The sequence below is a fragment of the Denticeps clupeoides genome, chromosome 3 (genome assembly GCF_900700375.1).
Source record: "Denticeps clupeoides chromosome 3, fDenClu1.1, whole genome shotgun sequence".
Taxonomy (NCBI): domain Eukaryota; kingdom Metazoa; phylum Chordata; class Actinopteri; order Clupeiformes; family Denticipitidae; genus Denticeps; species Denticeps clupeoides.
This window is the reverse complement of record NC_041709.1, coordinates 15,347,006-15,366,343: the sequence shown is the minus strand read 5'-3', so window position 1 is coordinate 15,366,343 and position 19,338 is coordinate 15,347,006. Positions and strand designations below refer to the sequence as shown.

General features: G+C 42.4%; 2 protein-coding genes across 2 annotated transcripts; one reads left to right on the top strand and one right to left on the bottom strand.

Moving 5' to 3' along the window:
* Positions 1-556: 556 nt before the first annotated feature.
* On the bottom strand, positions 557-12,647 carry dmgdh (dimethylglycine dehydrogenase). The gene is made up of 16 exons (XM_028973922.1): positions 12,414-12,647; positions 12,107-12,266; positions 11,287-11,385; positions 10,854-11,018; positions 10,161-10,365; positions 6,960-7,208; positions 6,006-6,204; positions 5,743-5,912; positions 4,542-4,695; positions 3,939-4,104; positions 3,701-3,831; positions 3,054-3,271; positions 2,648-2,805; positions 2,432-2,491; positions 2,215-2,349; positions 557-2,060 (listed from the first exon to the last, which is right to left on the bottom strand). Exons 1-16 carry the CDS (start codon positions 12,533-12,535, stop codon positions 1,848-1,850), a joined length of 2,604 nt encoding a protein of 867 aa, XP_028829755.1. The 5' UTR covers positions 12,536-12,647; the 3' UTR covers positions 557-1,847.
* A 740-nt stretch (positions 12,648-13,387) lies between these two features.
* Positions 13,388-18,096, top strand: bhmt (betaine-homocysteine methyltransferase). Its single transcript, XM_028973924.1, has 8 exons — positions 13,388-13,532; positions 13,663-13,795; positions 13,901-14,013; positions 15,989-16,180; positions 16,275-16,422; positions 16,779-16,961; positions 17,054-17,282; positions 17,446-18,096. The coding sequence occupies exons 1-8, from the start codon at positions 13,509-13,511 to the stop codon at positions 17,624-17,626; spliced, it is 1,203 nt and encodes a 400-aa protein (XP_028829757.1). The 5' UTR covers positions 13,388-13,508; the 3' UTR covers positions 17,627-18,096.
* The last annotated feature ends 1,242 nt before the right edge of the window (positions 18,097-19,338 follow it).

Sequence of the window (19,338 nt, the reverse complement as noted above, 5' to 3'; positions counted from 1 at the left end):
ATATAGAAGAATACAAATTCGAGTAAAAACATGGATAAGAAGAATCATAGGTCACTGATCAGAAAAAAAAAACAAAAAAAAAAAAACTCAGATATATGTGGCAGTGGTCCGTTTCGTTATGTGTCTGTTTAACCGAATAACTGATCCTAAAGAGCGCTGTCATGGGCCTCTACTCACTAGGCCGACCACTGCCCCAGTCATCACATGTGGCTCATGACAATGCTCTTTAGGATCAGTTATTCGGTGAAACACCTACTCTGTGGCGATTAAGGAGACTTAGATGGAGACCATTTTAAAGAATACAATAATACATGTTTAGTGGTTTTTGCAGCAGGAGAAAGAAAGGATGTGTGTGACAAAAGGATAAAGTTTTTTTTATTTATTATATAACCTCACGTGTGTTTTCATAGTCCTGTGTTTTCCATTTTGTTGTATTAAAAAAAAAAAAAAACAGTAAATCATTAGTCCAATAATTGTTTAAGAAAGGAGCATATATTTGACCTTTAAAAATGTTGCTTGGGATTTTTCTTTAATTTAATTAAACTTAGTTGACATGGATGTTGGATTCAGTTTAATTGATTTCAACATGACATTTTTACGTTTGACACTGACAAAATCCAATACCACAGAAATTGCAGTCTGAAACTGAGTCAAAGACAATGATATTTAAAAGTAATATATGCTTTATGTATATTAGTTAAAGTAGAACAGTTGCTGGCACTGTAAATGACTGTTTATGACAGATTTTTGACATTTTGATATACAGCACAGCACACGGTCCTCTGCTTTTAACCCATTACCCTTGGTGAGCAGTGGGCAGCCATGAAAGGGGCCCGGGGAGCAGTGTGTGGGGACGGTGCTTTGTGGCAACCTCCCGATACCGGGTCAGTTTCCTTTCCCGCTAGGACACTGCCGTCCCCATATTAAAAATATAATAAAAGTATTATAATTACTTGTGTTAGAAAATTGTCTGGATGAGTGCTGAAAGACTGTGCAGATCTGGTTGGAATTTTCAACCAGTCCCAGTCACAAGCCACAGTCCCATCCTGCCTCAAGTCCACAATCATTCTTCCACTGCCAAAACAATTCACCACGAACAGTCTGAAAGACTACCGCCCAGTGGCGCTCATACCTGTCATTGTGAAGTGCTTTGAGAAACTGGTTTGTGTAGTCATCCTATCATCGTCTGCCTGCCAGCAGATCTGAACCCACAAAGCAAAGAGATCTACAAAGGACACTGTGGCCTCCATGCTGCCCTGACCCACCTGGAGCAGCAGGGTTTTTGGTGTACTACTATTCTATTTGTTTGTTATTTAAGTCCGTCTTTAACTATATGCCTCACTGAGTCAACCTAAAATTCAGTTGTTCCTTGGAAAAGTGTCATTAAAGATTTGTCCTTGTTTTTAGAAAATCAATTGGTCAGCAACTAAGCACAACATTCATACTGCATCACATTGAGCACTGTGTGCAAAGGCCTGTTCCATTTCCCCCTTCCTGACTGGAAAATATGATCCTTTTAATGTATGATCCTTGTTTCCACATCACAGGTAGGGGGGAAAATGTTCTTCTCTGGCAGACAGTCACATAGACATCACAGGTTTTCCATATGATTATTTTTTTACCTGACTGGTCCCCAAAGATATAACATCTAAATAGTTCTAGACTATCTAGAATATATGATTCATACCTTATCTACTATCTTTTTCTGTCTAACTATATTCTTATGTGCATTTGAGAAATTTCCTAATTTTACTAAGTCTGACTAAATAGATCCACTGTTCCTGAAAATCATACTCCCAACATCGGTCAAAGCACTTCAGGGTTTTCCAGCTCACATGGAAACATGGCTATCCACTGCTCTTCGTCTTCTTCTGCAGTCGGGTTCTGGTAGGTTCAGTCAGTACTAGTGGTTCTTGGACCACTGTGGCTGGGTATTTGGTTCCGAGAAGCTCAATCTCCACAGTTTGTCCAATAGCTGCCAGGTCAACAGGCAGATATCCAAATGCCAGGCTCTGCTGTGTGGTGTAGCTGTAGCAGCCAGACGTTGTGTTCCCCACTACCTAAAAAAAACAAAAAAAAACCCAACACAATAGCAAATACGGGACAAACTCCACTGCTGGAGAACACCAGCCATGCATAGTCTAAGGTGCTTATGTCAGGACCATCTATTTAAAACCGCTAGTATTCTCTGTAACATTCTCTGTGAAAATTCACCTTGCCGTTGTGCCAGATAGTCTCGTTGCCCTCTGGGTCAACATTATCGGGGCTGAGGATGAGGTGGGCCAGCTTCCTCTTCAGACCCTGGGCCTTGATGTCTAGAAGAGCTTTCTTCCCGATGAAGTCTGCAGGCTAATTTATACAGCGAGTGACAATTAGCACATTTTAATAGCATGTCCTTAATTTCAACTAAGCCTTATAATGAGTTTATTACCTTGTTCAGTTTGATGAAGTAGTCTAAGCCAGCCTCAAGCGGATTTGTGTCACAATTCATCTAAAAAAATGACTATATTTATGCAACAGTATAAAATGGCTCTTTTTCAGTGTCGGGACTGAAATAACAGCAATAAAAGGTTGTATTGAGTTGAACAAGACTGAACTAAACATGCATATGAGTTCAGTATGCATGTGTGTGTGTGCGTGTTCTTACCTCAGCACCCCAGCCTCTGAAACCCTTCTCCATTCTGAGGGAGTTCATGGCATAGGTTCCAAAGTTATTAATGCCCTCCTCTTTACCTGCCTCCATAATGGCCTGATACACACTGGCCATGTGTTGCATTTCCATGTACAGTTCCCAGCCCAGCTCTCCTAGAATAAACAAAATATCCCCCAAACAATTCAGTTTCGCAAAGACCGGGGCATCACAAATCATGAAAAAAGGAACATGTAATATTACATCGCACATAATAAGTCACAAAATATGGATTCTGTACATAGAACCGACCGATCGCTAGACCAAATAAAAAAATTACAGCAAATCATAAAAGTCCAATATTTATAAAAAGTAAAACCAGCAACAAATTATTTCTGAATGCAGTACATTTAGAAATACCCACCTGTGTAGGATATCCGTATGGCTCGAACCGGAACCCCAGCAAGTTGTATGGATTTGCAGCTGAGGAACTTAAATTCTGAGTCACTCATATCTACATCAGTGAGTTTCTGAAGAACTTTCCGGGCTCTGGGCCCAGCCACACCCAGAACTCCCACGTTGTCTGTGATGTTGGATATTTGCACGTCATAACCTCCACTGGCCACCTCTCGCTCAATCCACCTGTAGACACAAACAAAGGTACAGATTCAAGACTTTGTGGAAGAAGGGGCGTCCTCTGGACCAAGTGAACCTGTAGACTTATAGACAGATATACACAAAGAAAGCCAGTAGGGGGCTCATAAACAACACAGGTTGAACAAAAACCACGGATATAATAAAATAATTACATGCTCTCTTTGCTGAAGTAAGTGAGCAGATGTTACAACAGCTGCTACTGGGAGTGGAGCAATGTGTAGGGATTTTTTAATAGGCCTTCTGTCCAAATTAGGCTGTCCAGACACAGACCGGTCTGCCAGAGGAATGAGTGTGGGTGTGTGAGGAGAAAACACTTGTCTGGGTGGCTGCTGATGAAATGAACATATGGGCAATATGTGTTTGAGTGACAATTCTGGTATGTGCTTGTGTGTGTGTGTGTGTGTGTGTATCAACCTTAGATCATGTAGCTCTGATCCAGACCCAGTTAGGAGAAGGAACTCCCCAGGTGCAACCTGGGTAATGGTGACTTCAGCATATACTCGTCCACGAGGGGTCAGCATATGGCTGATGTTAGTCAAGCCCACCTACAGTCAGAACAGTAGGTAACAATAAAACACTACAGTAAAAACAAGGTAGACATTTGAGAAATAACAGACAATATTAATCCTAAAATGTGACATAATATTGTCACCTTGGGCATAGAGTTAGCAAACAGATGGTCCAATAGCTTCACAGAGTCCTTCCCCTTCACCAGGAACTTTCCAAAAGGTGAAAGGTCAATCACGCCAACTTTCTCCATCACCAGTCTGCACTCACGGCCAACTGGGCCAAACCAGTTTGTCCTCCTAAAGCTTGGCCTGAGCAGAGGTAAAAGAATCACAGTGTGCTATAATCTGACCTTACTGCCTTAATTAAAATAAAGCAGACGGTCTTACAGAAGCTTGTGCCCATTATCTATTTAGCAAAGTGACTACCCTTAATCACTTGATATCAAACACATTCCCCGAGTTTGTACAGCCTTGTTAATGCTATCAGGGCTTTATTCCTCTAAACAGAACAGATGGGAGTCAGACCATCATCAGCATAAGGTGATATTAAATCCTGCAAGAACAATTGCAAGAATATGAGACCATTTCTATAATAGGCCTGTAGCAGAACAGCCTGTCCCTTTCAGTTATAGATGAATTTGAGTTCTGTCTTTATTGCAAAATAAAAAGGGTTGGGCCATATAAATTCTACTATAAAGTCTACTACAGTCTGCAGGGTTTGGGGTTTCACATGTTGCTCCGCTCACCTATAGCCAGTTTCATCTGCGGATTTGTAGAAGTAATGTGGCTGCTCCCATCCAGCGTGGAAGCCCATGGAGGCCTGGTCTTTCAAAAGCTCATACACTCCACTGACCCTGTTAGTGGGTCGACCCGCAAAACGCTCTTCCTTTGGGTAACCCACTAAGGAAAAGAAAAACAATACAAAGTTTTCAAATGTATCCAGTCTTTGAAAGGTATGTCATGTCTGTCAAATTAGTCCGGATTTAGCTAGAACACTTAAAAGAGAAAAAATAAACTGAAGTCAATGCTCAAGTGTGTACATTTATAAGCAGTCCAGGGAGTCCTGAGTCCTATCCTCAAAATCAAAAGTTCGAGAAGAACAAATCTATTCCAGAATGGAAGTTGGAATGATACATTCATGGGGTTATTAAGGCTGAAAATAGTGTTTTCTCTTCAAATATACTGAGAATGTTCCAGTTTTCAAATTGCACTTTCAATTTTTGTTATTTGAACTGTAATGCCTAGCAACAATGGCCACTACACACCACAGTGCTTCATTAAAATGCCCAAGTATTAACTGGGGGGGCATCTATACTTCAGATAAGACCCAGGTTCAAACCCCACTTACTACCATTGTCTCCCTGAGCAAGTCACTTAACCCTGAGTGTCTCCAGCAGGACTGTCCCTGTAACTACTGATTGTAAGTTGCTCTGGATAAAAGGGCGTCTGATAAATGCCTCTTCTTCATCTTCCTCCGCTTATCCAGGTCCGGGTCGCGGGCGCAGCATTCCAAGTAGGGAATCCCTCTCCCCAGCCACCTCTACCAGCTCCTCCAGCAGGACCCCAAGGCGTTCCAAGACCAGATTGGAGATATAGTTTCTCCAGTGAGTCCTGGGTCAACCCGGGGGCCTCCTGCCAGCAGGACATGCCCGAAACACCTCCACAGGGAGGTTGACCAGATGCTTGAACCACCTCAACTGGCTCCTCTTGATGTGGAGGATCAGCGGTTCTCTGAGTCCCTCCCAAATGTCCAAGCTCCTTACCCTATCTCTAATGCTGCGCCCGGCCACCATATGGAGGTAACTCATTTCGGCTGCTTGACAAATGCCATAAATGTAAAATTTAAAGTATCTTTTAAGGATTGAATTGGACTGTTTATTTGTACATGTACATGAAAGCAAGTTAAATATCTTGAGAGACATAACTACCCATAATTATTGCACCTACCCACATTGTTGTAGCCATATGACTCTCTAGCTTTGGCACACGTGTAAGGCACTGTAGTCCATTTGCCATATCGATTAGGGTCACACTCGATGAGGTCATAAGGAGGTTCTCCAGTTATAATCCAGTCACTGAGAAACTTTCCAACCCCTCCAGCATGAATGACTCCATACCTGTCCAAAAACACATGGTCTCATTGCAATTTGTAAGATCCAAAGGGTCCATACTTAAAATGAGCAAAGCTACTGTGAAAAATGTCTGGTTACCCAAAGCCAATTGCTGTCCAGTAGTTTTGTGCTCCTTGGTGAGGCCCAACCATAGGCAATAGGTCTGGGGTGTAGGTTATTGGACCAGAGACAATGTTTATAATGTCAGCCTCCTTCAGTACTGGAACCATCTCCATGGCCATCTCCACATGATCCATAATCCTGTCCAAATCTGACTCAAACAGCTCCTTACCAAATCCTGCACCACAAACAGCCACATCACACTACAGACACTCACCAGTCAGCTTCTTTTGATGTGATTTTTTTGTGTGCATATGTCCAAGATACAGCACTAGCACACAGTGACCACTCCAGATCCAAAATGGTGCTCTTGCACTCTATGTCCATGTTTGCACTTTGTTTAGCCCTGTTGGTCTGTAACTTTGTTTAAATATTATATCTAGCACCTGGTTCCAGAGCAGAAAAGACTGAACTTGAACTAGTAACATTGAATCTTTAGTTTGTTTTCAGCAACCAGAGGTCAGTCCCTCTGATGTGATCTGTCCTATCAGCACAAAAAAAAAAAAAAAGGAATTTAATTACCAAAATTATATTAATTGTAATCTATTACAGTTGCTGAAGGAAAAGGTGTAAAAAAAGTTAGTTACTTATCCACCTTAAAAGAACGGGCAAAACAAAATATTTAATAATAGGGTGCTGGTATATCGGGACAGAGGTGAGGACGGGTTAAAGACCACTGACCAACCATTAAGTTACTCAAATTATTCAATGTTCATAAGTGTTAATACTTCATTTTTCTCTATGATGTTACAGTATAATGAGGCATGAAATGGTTTAAATATATTTTAAATAAGGTCATTAATAATTGTAATAAATTACATTTTCAAAGTAATCTTTCCAACACTGATAATGGCTGGTTTATAAATTGTTGATGGCACTGGGTGGCCTGTACATTTTTTTTTTTTAAAGGGACAAATAATGTGATTGACTTACCTGGTGGAACCCCATCCGTAACCCAGGAGTCCTGTAACTTCATCTTGTGCTCTTTCTCATAGGGCCCAAACAGTAGGCCATCCCTCTCCTGGCGCAAGTAGTATGACCCCTCCAGGTCACGAATCACAGGAAGTTCCCTCTTCAGAGCCTTTACCTCAGGAACAGTTGCAGTGACAACATACTGGTGATGGACTGGTATGGTAGGATGCTCAAAGCCAATCATCTTCCCTACCTCGCGGGCCCAGAATCCTGAGAAAACCCAGTTGAATGTATGAGTAGCATTGAAACCACACAGCCAAACTATCCAGCACAGGAGCAGGCACTGGCACCCCATGGAATTACTGACTACCTGCATCATTAAAATGAACTTCTCTCCCAAAACTCAATGACCTGATGGCTTAGCATGTTCCAGCTTTGCTTAGATAATATAACTGGTTATTTGTTAAATCAACATAAAGCAGCTTGAGGCACATTTTAGGCATAACGGTATAAAGATCAGGACAAAATGACAATAAAGAGACTTCGGGCCATACACAGCTTCACAGTACTGTGGATTAAATGTGATTTTAAGCAGAAAGTGGGACAGAGGCAACACAACACAACTGCTGTTCTCTGCTGTAGGGGGTCTTTTTGACCCACCCAGACAGCTACAGCAACTGCTGACCATTCAATCTGCATGTGCGAGACGTGTGCTTTTGGATGAGTGAGCTGGATATGACATGCAAATCTCATACGTTAGATTCCATAACACATCCAAAAGAAGACTGGGCACAGCCTGCTTGACCGAGAGATATGGTGATACACATTTTTGAGACATTCGTTTCTCCTGTTGGGGGTCTGATCACTCAGAATCACTTGAAGCTGCAAACAACTCATGGGAAAAAAAAAAAAAAAAAGTTCACCAAAAGTTGTGGTGTGAAGTTGTGGAAAAAAAGTAAGTTCAGACTGTGTATGTTATAACAATATAAAAAAAAAAAATCAACTGCTTTAGATGATTGCACAGTCCCTGAGTTTCCAGGTGGTGGTGAGATTTCAGCTTTATGCCACATGCTCTGCTTGCAAAGCAAGCTGGGGATCATTTAGCAGGTCACTAGTTTTGAAGGTAAACAAGATCCTTCAGTCCTAAAAACACATTCCAAAACATCAACGCCTGACCTTTGGCAGGATGCGTGATTGGCTGCAGCGCCACTACCGTGTGCTTTCCAGAGTTTAGGTTTCAGCCTGAGAAGAACAGAAACATTGTGGAGCCAGAGCCAGGAAAAGAATTCTTCTTCTTTTTTTATAAGATTGAATAAGAAAAGAAAATTAACAACCTAAACAATCTGACAACGACTGCAAAGTTCTCTCATGGAGTTTGTGGAATGCTGCTCCTGCTTCAATATCTCATTACACATCAGAGTTATTTCTGCAAACCAAGAACTCCTTCGTCATAAATAACCAGCAGACGATACCCCAGGAGCCGGCCCGAAAGTGTGACCCACTATCGCTCCGTGGCCTTATGCAACTCTGTCATTCCAGCAGCTGCAGATGCTGAAACCTCTTCCCATGTCACATAAGCTGGCCAAGGACATCAGACCTGCAGTTCCTGCGCACCCCAAAAAATACAAATCACTTTCTGCATTTCTTATCCGACTTAAGATCCACTCAGCCTCATCCAAACCTTAGAAATGTTTCACCCTGAGACAGGTTAAAATTACAGTATGACAAAGTGTCTGGACTGACACCTAGCCAGGGTGCACGGAGTTTAAAATGCATACATTTAAACTCAGAAAAGCACCTTAACTGAGGACCCAGAACAGAACTTACATTGATCTGAATTCAATTAAAGTTTGCACTGATAGGTCTAAAATTATTTTAGGCAGTCAATTTCACAATTTTACATTCCAAGGATGAGTATTCATATGTCAGACAGTTTCTGCTAGAAATCTTCTGATCACATGCAGTTTATATAAGAAAATATTGGTGCTGATTTGTAGGTTTATTTACAACAAAAAAATGTTTTTTTATAAAGAATGGTGCTTTTGTGAATAGACCAGGTCAGACACTTTCTTAGAAACAGAGTTTACTTTATGGCTTGGGAAGGAGAGATGGGGAAGAAATCTCTCATTCTGGCAGCAAACCATTTTGCTGGTCGCAAGAAGAGGCGTATAGTTGCTGCTTCTTTGTGATTGGCCAACATCTGAGCTGCTACGAACTGTTGGCAAACATGGATTGGACGGTCAGAAGGGGCCAAAACTAACATTAAAGGGGGTTTAATCTGACTGAAGCATACACAGTTTCACTTGGGATCCATTAAATGACCAAAAAAAGAGGGGGGAAATGTGCAAGCAGCTGCAGAAAAGTGATGTTATGCAATAAAGATGGTAACCCTTTCAAGAACTCAGTGACTCCGTATCGAACATTTGGACAAGAAGAAACTTAAACTTAAAAAAAAACAAACACCTTTTTGTATATAATAGAATGAGACACATGTACTGGTCAAAGTAAAAGGTTCCAAGCCAGAAAGAAAGAATAAACAAACTGATTTATTTTTCATCTCACCAGCTCTCCCTGTCCCTCTTTTCTGCTATTTTGATGTGGGTTTTTATCCAGCTTTAGTAATGTCGTGCACAGTGGCCATTTCACGGAAAATTGTTGTCTTCCTCTCACCTCGACACTGAAGGGGACACCTTTTATGTCACTTATATGTTGTAGGTGGCCAAGATCAATAAATTGTGTATTCAGTTATCAAATATTCAGAATAAACTTTGAGGGTATTACAAAAAAAAGGTCACATTCTGCTGTGACATTGGTCAAATACTGCTAAACGTACACAAGAAAACTACAACCCTTTAGTGAAGTAAAAGTGACTTGTTTTTGTCACCATTTAGTGAGCAGTGAGTAGCCATGAAAGGCACCCAGGGACCTTACTCAAGGGCACCTCAGTGTCACCTTGGCAGTTTGTAATTATAAACATTGACCTTCTGGTTATGAGTCCACTTCATTAACTGCTAGGCCACAACTGGCCCAGCAATTGGTTTTGTCATTGTGATGCACTGCAGCACAGCACACAATGGCACAACGAAATGTGTCCTCTGCTTTTAACCATCACCCTTAGTAAGCAGTGGGCAGCCATGAAAGGTGCTTTTCTGGGCTTTTCATCTGGGTTTTTCTGTCAATATGATCAGTGTCCTGAAGCTAATCTTTGGTAATTTCACAGACCTGAGGCGTTGACAATGCGGTTGGTGCGGATGGTCCCATGAGGGGTGTGGACATCCCACTTCCCATCAGGCAGTGGGGTGAGGCTGGTAACAGGGGCTGGGTTATAGATCTTGGCACCATATTTACGGGCACCTGCTGCTAAGGCCATGGTGAGGGAATAGGGGTCAATGTGGCCATCTCCAGGGTTATACAGGCCTGCCAGCACCTGATTAAAAAGAACAAATCAAAAAAGCACAGATCTTAAGTAAAATATGATTTACGACTATGGAAGGCTTTGGAATGTTTCCATCAGAATCAAATGTGTTTGATTTATCTAATATAGCACAACACCATGTTCTTTGCTTCATAACTGCATTCTTTTAACAGCAATCTAAATATTTTTACAATCTCAGTCTTACCACACCATACTATTTTGTCTGTAAGCTAGAGGAGATCTCAAGAATAATCTTGGCCTTTTTTACAGTGAGTTAAATCTATGTTCTGTAAATCCAGAAACAGTTAGAAGATATTTAATGTCTTCCAGGACAATGTACCTCCATGCATGAGGATGAGCCTCAGAACTGTCATAATATTGTTGATTAGGGCTCACACTGTAGAAAATGTTACTATTAATTAGAACTAATCAACAAAAGGAAAAGTAAATGGGATGATTGAGCCAAAAAAGTCGAGCCATTCACTTGACATCGTTCTGACCTTGTCCATGTTTAGCAGTGGGAAAAGCTCCTGGACTTTCTCAGGTCCAATGAGGTACTGAGGTGTTGGGTGCCAGTGGGTGCGGGTCATCTGGTACTTCAGCTCATCCACTCGAACTGGGGTCGAGGCAATTCTAACGCTGCCTGGTTGGTGGAAGCCTACAGCCTGTCGGCAAGAGCAACAAAACCACAAGCTTTACACCAAATCTGAATGTAATCAAATCAGAACATGTAATTGATGTCAGTTGGAGCATTATCCCAGTAAAGGCTGTCCACATTTTATTCAATTTGATGCAAATATTAAATAACTTTTGCCATGAACAAGGACTTGCATTCAACATAATGGGCAGGTTAATGAATTTTGAAGCACCCTTTAAGAAAGCACAGATATACCAATGTTGGAGTTGATGTGGTCTTAATATGGATCCTGTTACCTGCCCAGTCTCAGCCTCCAGTTGTTCATACAGTTTAATGCTGTAGTAGTGAACCTTCTTCAGATTTATTCCAGGATGATAATATGTGGTGAGTCCAGCCTTTGAGAAAAGAAAATATATTATGCAGCTAAGAGCCTTTAAATAGTGTGTGCAATTTGCAACATCCAATTTGAAGAAATTGCTGACATAATGTGAATTTGGGCCAGATCCAATGTCTTTAACAAACAAAAACAGAGCATCTGGCTCTCAAATTGCTTTTAACTGAAATTATTTATTATTATATCATATAATGCCAACTGAAAATGGATGGATCAACCTAGAAATCAAACCGGTCGAACTAGATCCTTAAACCTGGTTGCGTGTCATTATTACCAAAGAGTGACAAATTAGCCCACACTGCAATATTAATACATTTTCACCCAAAGCTATTACATTTACAGCTTTGTATATGTAAAAGTGAATTTTTGCACTGAAAATAAATAACTCAGGTTTATTATTTAACTAAAAATGTTCAGATTTTATTCTTATAAATGTAATGGTATAATGGTCCAACTAAAAGAAAAATACATCCAAAAGTTACCATTACTTCAGAGAATCAAAACTGGGTCAGTGCTCCCCTGATGACTTAAAGACCTTAAATATTACAAAAAGTACATGACATTATATTAACAACAACTCACAATCATGATATGCTGCTAGTCCACACACTTCTGCAGTAGTGTGCGGGGTGAAACGTTCAGAATATACCAAAATATATAAATTGTTGTTAAAGCACCCTTTAATCATTATATATTTGCATGGTACTCCATTGTACACCTACAGCATGCCAGGTGGAGCCTGCGGTCAGCTCTGTCTTCTCCAACAGAACAACATCTCTCTGGCCTGCTTTGGCCAAGTGGTAGGCCACACTGACCCCCACACATCCTCCCCCCACAATGACCGTCTCTGCGGAGTCCTGCAACACGCCGCTCCCGTGGGCACTGTTGTGTGAGGACAGAGAAAGATGTGGCTCAAAAGGAAAATACGACACTTTTCAACTAACTACTTGCAGATCAGTGGAGTTGAATCAGCATGAAAAGTGTTTCGCATTCTTTAAATAAAAAAAAATAAAAAAATCTCTTCCTCACCTCTCCCCTGAACGATTTCTGGAGGTGCAGCTGATGGCGCGCTGGGGGAGCTGCAGCGCACACTGCAACCTGCCAACATCTCGCCGCAACTTGCTGTGAACTGCGTTTGAAAGTCTGTGCATTGTGGAGGAAAACCTGTCGCTGCGTGTGGGGAGCCAGATTTGGCTAAACTAATCTTCACCACGAGCAACGTTGCGTCCAAGACGCATCCTGACGCACAAGCAGCTGTGGAGACACGCCCCCCAGGCCGGTACTCCCAGTCAGAAGTCGAAGGGCTGCAACCAGGGTGGCCAGGTCGGCTCTCTTTACGCTGCTTTCAGCGCTGCGATGCGCGCGTCTCCTGAGGACATATTCTACATATACAGGTTTCTATTTCGCCAAACGCATCGCAACTTATTGGTTCAACGTTAATCATTGATGCCGAAGAACATCGCAAGCTAAACGTATAGAAAAAAAGGCATTTGTGTTTAATTAATTTTGTACTTGGCAACCCCTTAACTACTGAGAGACCGTGACCTACATAATGGAACACAGCAGTTCGCCCCTCGGTCGATTATTAGTTTTCGTCTGAAACTAAACCCTGTTTGTGTAACATCGACAAACAGCTGGATTTATATCAGATGTGACGGTGGTACTTAAGCAATAAGCACGCAGTTCTAAAGTAAAAAAAAAAAAAAAAACAACATTATCATTTATTACCATCTCCCGAGCTAGGCTACTTTAATGCTATTGCACGACCTAGAATTCCTGTTTTAACATGATATTTTTGATGGATTGCACAAGTCTCCATCTGGGGATGGAGGTTCTGTGCCTGGCCCAGATGTTCTCACCAAGAACGTGAGTGGGAATTGGAGAACATTATGAAGGGCAGCATTTTAGCTTGTAGTTGTGTTAAAACTCCTTTCCAGCGTTTTAAGATTGCGTGGGCTGGGGGTGGAATGGATTGCGTAACTTCTGTGGAACCCGGTGCAGGAGGAGCGACATCAGGCTGCACACCACACCCCCCCAGCAAGAAGATATAAAAGCCCGCGGTGATCCGTCCAGCGCTGGAGAACCTTTCCGAGGAACAGTCTCACCAGGTCCGAAAACTCGAGCATGGCACCAGCCGGAACGCAGAGGGTAAAGTTTCACTCCCTTGTGGGGTTCCACTGCAGCATGGCCTCCTTCCGCGGGGATTCGAACACGAGTTAGCTCGGAAGTAATGAGTGGGTGAAAGTGTTTTATGACACGGCTCAGCTTGAATCCGCAGGGCATCCTGGAGCGCCTGGACGCGGGGGAGATCGTCGTCGGAGACGGCGGGTTCGTCTTCGCCCTGGAGAAGAGGGGCTACGTGAAGGCAGGACCGTGGACCCCCGAGGCTGCAGCGGAGCATCCGGAGGCTGGTGAGTTTTTTTTTTTTATTATTTATTTATTTATTTATTTATTTATTTATTTATTTTACATACCCCAAACCAGAAAATCTGTAAGATTCCTTTCTCTTCTCCCAGTAAGGCAGCTGCACAGGGAATTCCTGAGGGCGGGGTCAAATGTCATGCAGACTTTTACTTTCTACGCCAGCGATGACAAACTGGAGAACAGGGGCAACGCTCTGAGCTTCACAGTAAGCCTGCCATGCCGCTGTTGTGTGTTAAACCCAATTGTACGTTATGGGCCCCAAACCATTAAAAAAATGTTGCTTGAAGCAGTAACCACGCCCCCTTTAGCAACCATTTAGAGGGATTCATTAGATCTGATTATCCAGTCTTAATAAGATATAAGTTAGTCCTCACACTTGGATTTGAACAAATGACCAAAAGGCTTTACCCTCCAAAAATCAGCACACTCTGGCCTTGTTCTGTTAAGATAACATGCAGCTGCATTACACCATGAACACACTGTCTTGGAGACCCACAGTTCTGTCGTTTGTCCAACTTAATCCAGCTCACCAGATCATTGTCAAGGACCTGTTCAGGTGTCAGGTGACTGTCTCTATTATGAAGAGAAGTGATTGTCATTGTGAAACACTGCAGCACAGCACACGGTGACACAACGAAATGTGTCCTCTGCATTTAACCATCACCCTTGGTGAGCAGTGGGCAGCCATGACAGGCACCCGGGGAGCAGTGTGTAAAAACGGTGCTTTGCTAAGTGGCACCTTGGCAGATCGGGATTCGAACCAGCAACCTTCTGATTACAGGGCTGCTTTCTTAACCACTAGGCCACCAATGAGGAGAGCCTGACAGCTTTTTGTAAAACCACCAGCACGTACAACCTACCACCTTCATTATTAGAACATTAGACTCACTCACCAGATGACCTCTAAAGGCTGAAACAGAGTTTTTTTTCCTTGAAATTGCTCTGCAGAAGAGCACCATCTAAGTGTCATGACCTGAAACGTAATTTAATCTAGGTGAATGCATTTAGAACCCTTGGAATCTTGGAGTGAACAATCAGTGCTGCTGACTGGGTAATAAAGTGAAGCCTTGTGTTCATTATTGAGCTGAGGTTTTTGACGGCAATTTTTTTTTTCTTTTTCTGCATTTTCTGAGCTGCCTTGTAGTGATTTGCCCCATTCCTGAAAACAGACCGGTCTGTTGTCTTTTTGTATTTTGTCAGTAAAGCAACCTCAGAACCTATTGCATACCCTTTATTAAACTGTAGAGATTAGGCTTTGCTGTCAGTATGCAGTAGCTTGTTTGATCCCAAAAACACAACAGCGTGTAAAATAAACCAGTGGTGGTAGTAGGAGCCTAGCGGGTTATGAACCAGAAGACCACAAAGTTATGTTCGAACCCCACTTACTAACATTGTCCATGGACAAGACTCTCCAGGGGGGTGTCCCTGTGCTGGTGAGGGCATAATTGATGATAAATGCTGTAAAAGTGTTTTTTATGATTTAAGACATCCAGGAAGCCTCTCCCATGACTGCCAATTTGGTTAAGCAGTGCTGTTACAGGATGTTGTCAGTGTCCACAGACCTTACAGGACAACGGGTCTCTCTGACGTACGGTTGAGGATCCACTTGGTTTTGGAAGCCCAATTGTAGGAAGGGTAGTGAATGGTGATAAATTCCATCCACCTGCTTGACCAACCTCCATCAAAGCTTTAGAAATATGTCTGAATCTTGTTTATTAAATGGCAATGTGAAATGGTAAGAATGATACTGTTCTGTAAGAGGCAAAATGCATAATAGGGGGCAGTGGTGTCTTAGCGGTTAAGGAAGCGGCCCTGTTATCAGAAGGTTGCGGTTCGAATCCCAATCCACCAAGGTGCCACTGAGGTGCCTCTGAGCAAAGCACCGTCCCCACACACTGCTCCCCGGGCACCTGTCATGGCTGTTTACTGCTGACCAAGGGGATTGTTAAAAACAGAGGACACGTTTTGTTGTCACCGCGTGCTGTGCTGCAGTGTATCACAATGACAATCACTTCACTTTCACTAATACCACTCTTAAATGCTCATTAGTTAAACAATGAGAGTACACTATTATGTAATATGGTATTTTCATGAAACCTTAGCTGGTGCATATTAAATGAGGTTATAGTATACAGGCAGTCATGACCATGATGACAAGACTGGTCCTTGATCCCCTGCAGGGGCAGCAAATCAACGAGGCTGCGTGCGACCTGGCCAGAGAAGTAGCCAACGAGGGCGATGCCCTGGTTGCCGGTGGTGTTTCTCAAACCCCCTCTTACCTGAGCTGCAAGAGTGAGAATGATGTTAAGGACATCTTCAAAAAGCAGATTGATGTCTTCATTAAGAAGAATGTGGATTTCTTAATTGCTGAGGTGAGATTAGATGGCACCGTGGGATTACTTCAACACTGGATGCAAGTAGGCTTGTGTCGTGATTTTGATCCAGAGTGCAATGTTATGATCACAGTACTTTGAGCATGTGGAGGAGGCAGAATGGGCTGTGCAGGTTCTCAAGACGTCTGGGAAGCCGGTTGCTGCCACCATGTGCATCGGGCCCACCGGAGACATGCATGGTGTGACCCCTGGTGACTGCGCTGTCAGGCTGGTCAAGGCTGGTATGTCTAAACATTGACACTGTATGAACTTTGACAGGGAAGTGCTGTATAATACAGTTAAACAAAGGCTAATTTAATAGAAAATGAAGTTCACACAATTTTTATTTTGGTGATGTTAATAACCAAACAATTCATATTTATGTTCTTTTAATATATTTTCATATTTGTATTCTTCAGTTTTTATAAACTATATACTGTTCTGTATATCAACTTCTATTGTTCACCTTTAGGGATGCTTGTCCAAAAACACTGGATTTAGAAACTTTAGTTACTCGCTGATGTTAGTTACTGTTTTAACTGTTAAATCTACCTGGCAAACCCTCAAGGCAGCATTACTTTCTTTGTGTCTTGTCCAGGTGCTGACATTGTGGGTGTCAACTGCCATTTTGACCCTCTGACCTGTGTGAAGACAGTCAAGTTGATGAAGGAGGGTGTAGAAAAGGCTGGACTTAAGGCTCACTACATGGTGCAACCTCTGGCCTACCATACCCCTGACTGCAACTGCCAGGGCTTTATCGACCTGCCTGAGTTCCCATTTGGTATGGTGATGAACTGCCAGTCATAATATGTTAACGTAAAATAAATAAAAGGACCATCGGAATAAAGTTTGTCCTATTATACTGACCCCCAGCATTGGAGCCCAGGATTCTGACCAGATGGGACATGCAGAAGTATGCCAGGGAAGCCTACAATGCCGGCATACGCTACATTGGAGGCTGCTGTGGTTTTGAGCCCTACCACATCCGTGCCGTGTCTGAAGAGCTGTCGCAAGAGAGGGGACTCCTGCCTGCCGCCTCGGAAAAACATGGCCTGTGGGCTAGCGAGCTGAAAATGCACACCAAACCATGGGTCAGAGCCAGGTGAGAAGGATGTGAGGACATCATATCAAATGGTGCTCCTGTTGTAGATCAAAGGCAGGGAGCGCATTCGAGTCAACTTAAACAAGCAGGAATAGTTCCACTGGTATTTTGGAGACAATTTTTTTCCTCACTAATTTGTACCTACTTTTTGTGTATTCTGCAGAGCCCGTCGAGATTATTGGGAAACCATCAAGCCAGCATCTGGACGTCCCCAATGTCCCTCAATGTCTGTGCCTGACAGCTGGGGTGTCACCAAAGGCCATGCAGAACTGATGCAGCAAAAGGAGGCCACCACCCAGGAGCAGCTCCAGCCTCTTTTTGAAAAAGCCAAGACCAAGCACTGAAGAGGGCTGGTAGAAGGCAGGAGGGTGACCTTCCCAGTATCATGGCAGCACGGGGAGGTGACGCACCAGACAACTCAAGCCATCCTGCCTTTGCACACACATCCTCTTACATTAATGTTTACGCGTTGGGAATAACTGGAGTGAATCCTGTTGACATACAGTAAATAAGGACCATTTTTCTACAGACGTCTGTGAGGTGTAGTGTGAAGTATGTAAGTCAATCAGTTTGACCGCGCCAATACAATGCTTCTGCACAAGAGGTTTTTCCATCCTGACACATGTAACATGACATGGGATGAGGTTCCAGACTGTAAAAACAAATGGCATATAATCAGAGTTTCTTTAGGAGTATCTGAAAATATGAGGCAAAGCTGCATTCCATGTTTCGCCAACACTCCAGGTTGTCATAGTTGTCCTTTTCAAGTTACACCTGTAAAAATTTGGCTGCTCAATAAACTCCCTCAAACCACTATGTTCTCTTTTACGGTTGTTAATCACAATGAGGTCTGCTAGTTACTTATACCACACAAACACTTACTAAACAAAAAAACAGTCAGAAACTGGTTTTATTATGAAATTATTGTAATGGAAGAACAGAATTGTATCACTCTCACTCATCATGAGCTAGTTGTACACTTACACTTGATTTAGTTACAGCATTCAATCTGCTTGTGTAGGAGTCTCTCAGAATGTTTCACGATTGCAAGGCAGGGCAAGGATATTGTGGATTCATTTGCACAAAAAAAAGGCACATAGAGGGAGGGGAACAACCAATGACCAGAGCAGGACATTACACATTACACACAGGCTTAAATACACACACACAAACAGCTGCACACAATCAGGAAAATGAGGGCGACAACATTAAACTCCGGACCGGAATATGAAGCCATACCACCCCTCAGAATCAGACCTTGACAGCATGCCACATCTTGACTTGGCAATATTTGCCCACTCTTCCTTTTAAAAGCAATACAAATCTTCCAGCTAGTGCACAGTGGCTTTTTCGTCGTTGTGTTAAAATGTAAAATTGCTCTTCATTTTCATCTTCAGATTTCTAGAAATTTAAGAACTTTACTTGCACTGACTGCATGTCTGCATCTAGGCCTGGAGTGGTATATATATTAGTATAGTGCACAAAACGTAGTACGTCTGATGATGAAGGGGCCGTAGTAGCCTAGTGGGTAACACTCGCCTATGAACCAGGAGACCCAGGTTCGAACCCCACTTACTACCAATTTGTCCCTGGGCAAGACACTTGACCCTGAGTTGCTCCAGGGGGACTGTCCCTGTAACTACTTATTGTAAGTCGCTCTGGATAAGGGTGTCTGATAAATGCTGTAAATGTTAATGTTAACATGAAAGCACGTTTTAAGTCGCTTTAGATAAGGGCATCTGCCAAATGCTAAATGCTAAAATATGAAGAGCTCGCTCACCATTAGATTACAAATGACTCAATACTGCACTCTAGTGGTAAAATGATTGAAACGCCAGTCGCTTCTACAGAATTCATCCCCATGCTGGTATCATATACGGCATACTGAGAATGCATGAACATTCTCCGGTTTGTAAATATGAAAAGCAATATGTATTTTCATTAATATTAAGGTTCCTTTTAGTGGGGTAAATGGGGTAGAATAAGAAAGTATGATATATATGATTGGTTGTATGATATTTATGAATGGTTGTTACAACAACAAAAAAATCTTACT

Excerpts from the sequence above, each read along its gene's own strand:
- dmgdh (XM_028973922.1), bottom strand. The coding sequence starts at position 12,535 with ATGCACAGACTTTCAAACGCAGTTCACAGCAAGTTGCGGCGAGATGTT. Across the intron at positions 7,209-10,160 it reads CCGCATTGTCAACGCCTCAG|GATTCTGGGCCCGCGAGGTA; the intron begins GTCTGTGAAATT and ends GGGTTTTCTCAG. Across the intron at positions 3,272-3,700 it reads TCAGAGCTACATGATCTAAG|GTGGATTGAGCGAGAGGTGG; the intron begins GTTGATACACAC and ends TTGTGTCTACAG.
- bhmt (XM_028973924.1), top strand. The coding sequence starts at position 13,509 with ATGGCACCAGCCGGAACGCAGAGG. Across the intron at positions 14,014-15,988 it reads GCAACGCTCTGAGCTTCACA|GGGCAGCAAATCAACGAGGC; the intron begins GTAAGCCTGCCA and ends GATCCCCTGCAG. Across the intron at positions 17,283-17,445 it reads AAACCATGGGTCAGAGCCAG|AGCCCGTCGAGATTATTGGG; the intron begins GTGAGAAGGATG and ends TGTATTCTGCAG.